The sequence below is a fragment of the Antedon mediterranea genome, chromosome 11 (assembly GCF_964355755.1).
Source record: "Antedon mediterranea chromosome 11, ecAntMedi1.1, whole genome shotgun sequence".
In the NCBI taxonomy this organism is placed as follows: Eukaryota; Metazoa; Echinodermata; class Crinoidea; order Comatulida; family Antedonidae; genus Antedon; species Antedon mediterranea.
The window spans coordinates 16,455,866-16,466,541 of record NC_092680.1 but is presented as its reverse complement, the minus strand read 5'-3'; the positions used below and the strand labels follow the sequence as shown (position 1 = coordinate 16,466,541).

The 10,676-nt window shown below is 32.7% G+C and overlaps 1 protein-coding gene across 1 annotated transcript in view; it reads right to left on the bottom strand.

Moving 5' to 3' along the window:
- Positions 1 to 2,447: 2,447 nt before the first annotated feature.
- LOC140062019 (uncharacterized) overlaps positions 2,448 to 10,676 on the bottom strand; it is a 29,609-nt gene continuing 21,380 nt past the window's right edge. The window contains exons 38-52 of the mRNA XM_072108060.1: positions 10,257 to 10,475; positions 9,801 to 9,938; positions 8,786 to 8,972; positions 8,164 to 8,317; positions 7,924 to 8,051; positions 7,673 to 7,812; positions 7,369 to 7,516; positions 6,924 to 7,211; positions 6,634 to 6,837; positions 5,880 to 6,481; positions 5,247 to 5,412; positions 4,782 to 5,093; positions 4,239 to 4,570; positions 3,145 to 3,352; positions 2,448 to 2,780 (exon numbers count right to left, since the gene is read on the bottom strand). Coding sequence (XP_071964161.1) covers positions 2,515 to 2,780; positions 3,145 to 3,352; positions 4,239 to 4,570; positions 4,782 to 5,093; positions 5,247 to 5,412; positions 5,880 to 6,481; positions 6,634 to 6,837; positions 6,924 to 7,211; positions 7,369 to 7,516; positions 7,673 to 7,812; positions 7,924 to 8,051; positions 8,164 to 8,317; positions 8,786 to 8,972; positions 9,801 to 9,938; positions 10,257 to 10,475 — 3,492 coding nt within the window. The 3' untranslated portion in view covers positions 2,448 to 2,514. The remainder of the gene's footprint in view (positions 2,781 to 3,144; positions 3,353 to 4,238; positions 4,571 to 4,781; positions 5,094 to 5,246; positions 5,413 to 5,879; positions 6,482 to 6,633; positions 6,838 to 6,923; positions 7,212 to 7,368; positions 7,517 to 7,672; positions 7,813 to 7,923; positions 8,052 to 8,163; positions 8,318 to 8,785; positions 8,973 to 9,800; positions 9,939 to 10,256; positions 10,476 to 10,676) is intronic.

Here is a 10,676-nt window from a genome sequence, read left to right as displayed (position 1 = left end):
CGTTTGTTGATGGATGACATTTTTCCGAAATAATAGAAATTTAGTTGAATTCTAGCTCTCTGTATAAACAAAGAGCAATAATTTCTTTCCTTCTAAAGAGCAAAAACAAAGTTTCCGTATCATTCCAAACAGGGTGCAGTCAATCATATCTGATACGAATGGATACACCACCACATTTGATTTTTTTTGTCTGTATCTTAAAAAATATTTCTTTATCAAAATAATGATTAATTTGGTCTGTCTGTGATGATTACTTTCAGTATTTTCTATTGAAACTAAAGACTAAAATAAATCATTCTTGTCCGTAATAGTTTGTTGACCTGAGAGGCGCCCTAGGATTTTGATTTGTTTTTACTTTATTCATGATGAGAATGAAATGGTATGTAGTAACATTTTAGAAAGGATACAAATACCTTACATTTCTTTAAGGTAATATGGAAAACTGGAACTTCCATTAAGTTAATGGTGAAAGTTCAGGAGCATGCACTACGAGATATCACTGTTAGGTTTATAGTGGTGTAAAATGTTTTTTAAACACACTTACAGCACATAATAATTCAACATACCTTGAATTTTCGAAACGTGGTGGTTAGGTCATCTTCGTAAACATTTTGGTTTTTGCACGTTACCAAGGCCTACATTAAAATGATGACATTGTACTGGGAAGGTTTATAATAAACTAAATTTTAGAGATTCCTCCGAGTCCGGGGGTTTGGGCTAGAGGTACTGTGTAGACTAGAAAATTAACCAGAATTGTACTACGAATTTTCACACTCGGGAAGTGCATCGGGTTAAGCCAATAGAGGATCAACATGACCGAAATTTTACTGGTAATCTTGTATTTTAAACTCATTTGAAAACTGCAAATCAGGGGATGTGGATTGAAAGTAATAGGATATTAACATCCCAGAATTGTATTGGAAATGTTTTAAACTACATTTGAAACAGGTTGTGGGTTCGGAGTAACTGAATATCAACATAACCGTAATTTGTAATTTAAACTATGGTTTGTAATTTCAATAGAAGGATATCAACATAACTCGAATTTGGTCTGGGATAGTTTTAAATTATGGGAGATATTAACACGTCAATGAGGTATCAAAATGATCGTAATAGTTTTAAACTATCAATTGAAACCCAGCCTGAGCCCGGGCCGAGTATACTTGCTATATTGGATATTGGATATAATTTCACTCTTCCCCGATTATACAAATTTGTTTTGTTCTGGTTGCATCGTGCGTATATCGGAGCACTGAACAATGATATTCATGACAACAAATCAATATATTATAATGATTATGTGCGCTGTACATGATCCTCCTTTCTCATTATAGAAATTGGTTTTGTTCTGGTTGAATCGTATCAAGGTACGTATTTTAAAGTATATTCATATTTTTTTTCTATTGTACGCCTACCGTAATGATTAATCGTTGAAATGTCATATAGTAATAATCTAGGCCTACTGTACAAAAAATGAACGTATAAGTTGAATGAGACTTTAAGTTACGAGACTTTCGTTTTATAAACTATTACAACACACTTGATATATTCGTGCTATTTAATGGTGATAATATTGCTGGTTGGTGCTAATGCACGTTCAATTTTTTGAAAATATTTTGAGAATGTTTGTCATGCGAGGTAGTTGACTGCAACCTTTCAACATAATGTTCTACTTCGCGTCCAAAATTGGAGTTCTGCTTATGGCCAGATTTCAAGATTGAACTGGTGTATAAATTAAATAAAAGTTTATAAAAACAAATAATGAAAGTTTTGTATTCTTTGAATGGATAAATATTGTATTAAAAGATTGACTGCTCTATTCAATTCTCAGCTTCGCCTCATTCAAATGTAGTAGTCCATCGTTCAACTCTCGAAATAATCTCACCATCACAACTTATAAACATTCATTATTTGTATAAAATCACGTATGCGCGTGATACGAAATTAACCAATCATATAATTCCATCCAACTACAATCTCATAGTTTCTAATATTATTAAACCAAATTTATTTAGTACCGATTCCATGCCTGATATTCTGGGTTATATTAACATTTTGTTAAATAGACTGGATAACTTCTCTTCTTAATTTTCTTTTTTCTCATACTTGATTATTGGCAATACATAAAATATCAATATCTTTACTGATCTTAATTTTAACATTTAATTTTGTAGAACAAAAATTCTTAATAATAAATTAATAAAATATTTGAAATATTATTTCACATTCAATCTTCAGAAGTCTTTTGTTTGAAATGATTAATATTGTATGTATAATTTCACTTATACTTATTTTATTTAGAATCATAACTTAAAATAGTTGTAACACATGTTATAATGATTTAATTTTAAATCTACAATAATTGGGAAGCTTGAGGCTGGTCATGGGATTCCGAAATATCATTATACATTTGATTCATTATAATTATTATTATTTGTAAGATTAAAAACTGTATTAACATACTTTATGTTTCTCATTTCATAAACAAAAGATGGCATAGTTATAATATTATGTTTATGGTATCTGATAGAATGTAGTGTTAACTGTAGAGTGCAGGCCTGCGCAGTTAATTGCTGTTAGCGTTAGGAAGTAGTCAACATTAACGCCTACGTTACTCAGTAACATAGTTTTTTCTGATGTTTCAAGCCATTGCACAACATCAGAAGCGCCATTTTTTGTTCCAACAGACACTTCATAGATTAACGATGAATTAGCTTGGAATGTTTCATCCCAGTCTATCTTTACATTTCCCGTATTTGGCCATGTCAGTATAACATTATCTGAAGATAAAAATACACGTGTTTATTAACAATATATGAAAGTATTGATGTTTTAGGCCTATGTGATAGAGGGATATTTTGGCCTACCATACTATTTTCTTATTTCAATGATTTTTATATGTGACTTCCAATGGTTCACTTTGCAGATAAATCATTGTATGTATAATGCTTGAAACACCATGACAGAGCTAGGTAACGCAAGTTTAGCCTGCTGGTCAAATTATTTGTCTGTGCGTAGACTATACGGCCTAAAACACATCAACTAAATTGTCGCAATATCGAAATTAAATGTTTAAAGAGTGACCCACAGGTGAATGACCTGTAAATTTGAATTCATTATGTTGTGTGTGTGTGTATAACTTACTGATAATCACTGGCGGCAATGTCTCTATAGAAACTTCTGCAGCAACACTATCACTAGTCATGTTGACTTGATTCACAGCACGAACAAACACAACATACTTCATGTGGGGCAGTAAAGATAGATCATCGATAGTTGCCTGTGTATCTTCGGACGTTCCGCAGGTGATCCACTGCCCAGTGCATGTTGTAATGTTAGTTCCAATGCAGCACTATAGAGATAATACCATTGGAACAAAGATTATTTTTTAGTATTTTCCAATAGGCCTACAGATATGGAAACGCGAATCCCTAAGTACCGTAGATTTGTGTTTAATCCAACACCGTACCATTACACTGCAACCCCAGACGAATTGGCAATATAAAGGTCTTTGTGACATCATTTATTCGGTTCAATATAGGCCTATAACTGGGATCGTCGTTCAAAGCTAAAGTTTATCTCTACAGTATATAGAAAGAGATACCTGCACCACCATACAACTTAGGAGTAGACCAATTAAAAAAGCAGTAGGCCTACATTGAGTGTCTGAATATTATTATTGTCTGATTACGTTATTATCAATTTACAATATCTAAACTTTACCAATGATGAGTTGTATTGCTTTGTTTAATACAAATTTTATTCTAAATGTTTTTTATACAATCAGTACAATAGGAGACCTACTAGATAGTGATTAAGTTCGCTTTTTAGGAATCCTGTCTCTGCCTGGTTTTGTGTGATGTTTTCTTGTTCATGTCCATGTTTTTTTTATATTGTATTTTTATGAGAAAAAATAAATGAAATGAAATGAAATGAAAGAGCACAACATTGTTGCATAAACGCAAGATGATCTTTCAATGTTTTGTTGCTTGTACAAATGTTTTACTTGGTGCAATATTTTTTGTATTTCGATGTTTTTTTAAGGGGCAACTGACTCTTTGAGTTATAGTAATTGTTTTGCTTTAGTTGCCCCTGACCATTGTGCTTTGTTTCTGTTCTGTTCTGTATCTATTTTTTTGTCGAATAAACAAATGAAAATGAAAATGAGAAATATTAGCATATATGTTGAGTATAGAAACACATTATCACAAGAAGCATACTGTAGTTCAGAAACTTACGTCATAACGAATGATTTTAACAGGATCATAGAATCCATCCCACGTAAGAACTAAGTGAGTTGTATCAGACTGATAATACCCACGTTGTATGTACGGAGATGACGATGACGTCAGTACCCGAACATTAGCATATTCGACAGTTGGTGGACAAGTTACTATAACAACTCCATCGGAACTTTTTCTGGAGCTCATCCCGGCGTTGTTGTGAAACTTAATCGTAGAAAACAGTGGTACATTTTCATATTTCGTTTCATTCAATACAGTTAATCCAAATTCTTTGTCACAATCTACTTTCGTAAACTTCTGAATTTCGTCCGTTAATGGATGATAACCTATATAAAGAATAATAACTTTTTATTAAAATGGTATTTTAGTTCAATACTCCTTTGAAATGATCTCACCTCACTTATCATTCATTTCTGGGAAATGAACAGGTGTTCTCTTTAAACTGGAAAATGTAAAAACCCTGTCATAAAAAGTTCCAGACATAGTTATTACATCTGATGGTTTGTTTTTAAAACAATAGATTGTTGTGTTACAAACCTATTGCCCATTCACACAAGTATATTCCACTTTGCGCATCAAATGCAGACCACGTGACTATTACATTGTGATCAGTCTGATAGTCAATATCAAAAGTGTCTAAACCATCACAAATGAATTCAACAACTGGTTCTGTCATATCTATAGTTAATGGTGTACTTATAACTCGAGTGGATAGACCAGCTGCATTGGTTGCAATCACTGTAACGTATACTTGGACGCCATTTTGTAGAACTACGTCACTATTGATTCCTTCTTTTTTGGTGCTAGTAGATTTGAATCCTTGGATTTGTGTTCCTCCTTGGACAGTACCTAGAAATAATTCATAATTGCCTTTATTTTCTTATTTATTAAAGTTTTTAAACGAGTAGTTTTGTAGGCCTAATTATTAATCTTCCAGGCCTGGTAAGCTATCCTAAAACATGGCTGTTAAAGTAGTATATAGAAGCCATCTAATTTGGTTACCGATTGCCCATTTGTAATCCACAATTGGGCTTTCTGGATCAATGAAGTGCCATATTGCATGTACTGATGACCAATCATGCATGAACTGAGTTTTAAACTGAATAGCTCCATCTCCAATCACATCTGCTGTATCTTCATTGTTGTCATGGTAGGAATATGTTGCAACCTAGATACAAATCAATAATAGTGTATTTTGTTTTTAATTGTACCGTATTTATTAGTCCTATGAAAAGCAATTACAAATACAATATGTAATATCATTGTATTTAAAAAAAATATAAAATACTAATAAGCCTACAAGCAGCAGCTTACGTATTTTATACTGCTGTAGTCCTACACATGCACACTTTTGAAGAAAAAGGCATTAGTGTGCCTTTTAATTTTTATTAAATATTACAGCTAAGAAATAGTGAAGATTTTATTTATCAACAGACGTGTTTGAGTTTTCTTGATTTTCTTTTTCCCGTAACCAAATGGTAAACAATTACAATATTAATTTGAAAACAGGAATTTGATTACAGGCAGCAACAGTTATCAAAACGTATTTCCTTAGATAAAACTAACTGAATTATTTACATTATAAATAATATGTAGAAGCTAAGTATATTAAAAAAGATAAAAGTGACTACTTACAGTTACATTGTCTAACAGCATCAGTCCATTTGTGCCGACTGTGTATATGGTAATTTCACTTTCTATTGAATTGGCTGTAAAGAAATATACGTGTCTCTGCCAAACATCATCACTTCCATTCATGTCATTACCATTGTATAACTTGAATATATGATGCACACCAGGTGCTTCAACTGCAGCCTCTTGCTTTACTAACGGCACTGATGATGACGTCACAAAATGTGTGTAAAGAGTCAACATGTAGTGACAACTTGATTGTGTATTGATGGATTGAGTTAGTCCACCTTGCAATAACACAAATTTTTTACCATCTTGAGCTTTGTTTTCCGACGTATACACAACTACTCTAGAGTTGTTCATTAAGTACCATCCTGCTGGATCATCAGATTCTATCCAGGTAGGGATGTCTTCAACGTGTCCACTCCAAGGTATATTATACAAACTTTCTTCAAATGAAGGATTTGTTAAGATATTGTTACCGTAAAACACCCTTTCCATTGGAACTGGTGGTGTTGTATCAACAATAAATCCATCGGATACGGCGATTGGTGAAACATGACCAGCCGCATCGTAACTTCTAACTTTTGCAAAATACCTTTGACCTTTTGTAACAATAAACAATCAGTAAATGTATATAAATTAATTAAATATTTGATTAGATACGTTATAATTCTACAGTGCTACATTTTAGTATACATATACTTTGAGTACATTTAAAGCTTTAACCTATAACATAACAACATAATGATCCTACCAGTTGTGAGATTTCTTGACAGATATACGGTAACCGAGTTACCGATCTTAACTTTCTGCCACTTATTGATGTTGCACTCGTTTGGATTTGCTGTTTCGCCAAGACAATATTCAAAATGACTTATAAACGACTCAAGGTCAATAAATCCATGCCAAGAAGTCTTGATAACCATCGCTGATGCCTGATATTCGACATCGTAAAGATCTAGCAAAATAATACCTTATTTATTACCTCTGTCATTTAATTAAACTTGGAAAAAGGTTGAAAAATACCAAATATGACATACTTACCATTTCCATCGAGAACTATTCCTGCAATTGGAGGCTGTAGATCAACACTAAATCCGTCAGATACAACTAAAGTGTGGAGACCAGCGTGGTTATAAGCTCTGACATTCGTATAGTACCGTTGTCCATTCTTCAGTGCCAAGTATTCAAAGGTATATTGTTCAATATTTCCCGGTAATTCCAGAAATGTTTTTACATCATCACCTACGAATAAAGACACGTTAGAGGCTGAAACTTCTGACGAGATCTCAAAACCAATGATGCTTTTGGTATTAACCTTAGAGAAGCATACTATCAATGTTATTCTAATTACAAACTTTGTTATCTGATGTATATATATATTTATGTTCCGTTTTTATATTTGCATAATACCAAAACATTTAAAAAGGTAATGGCTTTACTATAATATTTTCTTCATGATACAAAAATTGTTTTTCTTATAACTTACCGCCTGGAAATGTACTAAGTGAAACTTCATAGTGACTGATGCCTCCTGATTCATCACGAAATACATAACGCCAAGAAACACTCACGTGATCAGTTTCAGTTAGAAAGTCAGTGTCGACTGTCTCATTATCGTTGATGTGTTCTTTTACCTAAAGCATTAATAATAAACATTAATAGACAAAGATTATTACTGGAAGTGGTTTATTTTAGATATAGATATATTTTATTATTATTAAATATGTTGCTGTTTTTTTAACAAACAAAGATACACAGAATAGGAATAATTCAACTTAACTATAACTTACAGCAATTCCTGTTCTTGATGTCACATCTGGAGGACGGACATCTACTACAAGTCCGTTCGACCGATACATTGCGTAAGAGTTGGGGGAAAACCAAGCTCGTATGAAGAAATAGTACACAAGGTTTGGCATCAGTAGTTTATCTGAAAAGTTTATATAACTTTGTTTGGAACATTTTATTAAACAACAATGATAGTGTACACCTGTAAAAGACAACTAATAATAACTTCCCAATGTGTAAATCATGTGTGTACCTTTGTCAAGCATAAGAACCGCAGATGTTTCTTGGCCAACGTCAAACCATACTTGATCTACGGCAGCATTGAAGATTCCTTTCGGTTGCTTTGATGTCGATGAGAAGTCTCCTGCACTCCACTCGTACCTAAATTATATTACGACTATTTTAAATATTTCATATAATACAATATTTTACAAAACAGACAATATACATTTTATGAGATATGTCTAAAGCTTTTTAAAATATGAATGTTTACCTTTCAACTTGACGAGCGGACGATCCATTAACTGACCAAGTTGCCGCCAGCATACATCGACTAAATGTAAAGTTAACATCGGATTTCTGATCGTCTTTTGTGAGAAGGTTTAGATCAATAATATCATTTACAATGATGTTCTCTGTACCTGGGTCTGTAAGATATCAATTAAATAATGTTATTTATAGTTGTTATAGTTATAGCCTTTTCAAATGATCGAACCTTGGTACCTGATATTAGGGCAGTTTTTTTTTATTTAGGAATTCAGATAGTTGGCTTTGCCTACTGAAAATGTGGAATTCAATTTACCGATTCCTAATAGCGATGGTTAACTATGTTGTTCCTTGCAAATAGGTTGAGAGAAGTGAAAACCCAATATCTGGTCTCTATATTATGGAGCCACCCAATACGTCAATTATTTTATCAATTATTAATTATTTAAATGTTGTTTCAATAATGCCATTGAAACTTAGTCATATATCAAAGGCAGTTACTGATTCCAATGAGATTGTATAGCAATTTCAAAATATTTGTAGCAATTCTTGAAAATGAATGGATTTACTGTAGCTAAACTTAGTCTACCCATTATCAGTCAGTTATAATATTGCATGATTTAACATACCATCAGTAATATCTTGGCAGTGTGTATTTGCAGGAGGAAGACAGACTTGGTTTTGAGGTGCACATGTACAATGACCTTCACAGGAATAAGCCGAGCATCTTCTTACAAGCAGTAAAGTTCCTTCATTTGTAACGCCAGATGAGACGACTTCAAAGGCAGAGTGTGCTCTTAACGATGAAAGACCAGCCTAGTATCAATGTATAAGAGAAGATGAATTTAAAAATAAACAAATAACCATATATATATAACATATAATAAAAAATTTATAGTGAAACTTGGTGTTTACTAATATAAAATCAAATTTAATATCAAAAGAGTAATATGACACAACTACTAAAGAAAAGAAACAGTGTGCGGCGTGCCTCTATATATCCGCCATTGAATGTAGTGCTTACATATAGGTTACGTCCCAATTCTTACACAATTGTGTAGATAAACTTTTAGAAACAAATGTTCTGGTTTTTTTTATTATATATATATATATATATATATATATATATATATATATATATATATATATATATTCCTCATCTTTATCGTTTCAAATTAATTAATTAAATTTCAGTTTATCACCGGGCGGTTTAGAATTAATGTTCTGTGCCTGATTTGTTTATATATATAAAAGTATCTCTTCTGAGATCCCGCCTCGTGAATAAAAATACTGTAAGATGAGGGCGTATCAATTTGATCTCTGGTGCGCGTGCGTACAACTGAGGACTAGTGCTGTTCCGCCGTACCACGCCGAGAATGTTAAAGAGTCGTTATCCAATCGACTTCGAACAATACCATGAAAGCCCCAAGGGTCTAATGGTTAGGACATCTGCATATCAAGCAGGCGGTCCGAGTTCGAGCCTCGGTTGGGGCGACTTTTTCTCATTCTCAATTTCAGTATATCACCGGGCGGTTTAGAATTAATGTTCTGTGCCTGATTTGTTTATATATATATATTATATGCTTAAATCTTTTTACACCAGATTTGGAGTTATAAAACCTTTAATATTATAGTACAACTTACACCATTTACGGCCCAAAGTGAAATATAAAGTACTACTGATGACTGTATATCACCTATTACGGGTATTGATGCTGTAAAAACCTCATCACCATCTGCTACTACAGTATTGTTATCTGGTGTAACGTCAATGGGTCCATCCTATAGTATCGTAATGAAAATAATTTGACATTATTATCAAAATATTTAAATAACTTTCTTTATCATTTAATAATAAAATCAATAACGGTTCCTTTATTTTAGTTACATATCCACTGCTATTTGACCAGTTTCCTCTTGAGTTTTGCTTCTTAGTTTTATCAAATTAATTTATTACAGTTTATTTAAGTTTCAATCTACAAACACATACTGTACGGTTTTTTAAAAGATAAACATTTTTCTGTGTGTCTATGGAATTATTATAATTGTTGAGGCTTATTTGATGTTTTAATAATGTTAATAATTTTATCATAAACTTACAGGGGATAAATCAGATGCCGCATAGCTGCTTCCAACCGTAAATCGGTAATAACTCACGCCAGAATGAGAATCAACAAAGCCAAGCCACGCAAGATTCAGGACGCCATTGACAGGCGAGTTTTGCTTCCATGTCATCCAACCTGACTGGTGTCTGTCTAGATCAGCAACATGATCGGTATTAACAGCAAATGTACCGACTGTCGGAGCTGTAGAATCAACCTTTCAAAAACACAAAAGTAAGTTATGCTTTTAGACAAAACATATTTCGGACAATACTAGAAAAAAGAAAAAACGCCTGTTCGACGCTACATTCTGTCGTCCCTATTTCTTATATATTAATATCTACTAGTTAAGTTAATGCCAGTAATCAATAACAATTTGATTTAATAGAACAATTCAAATGTATACAGAAAAATAATT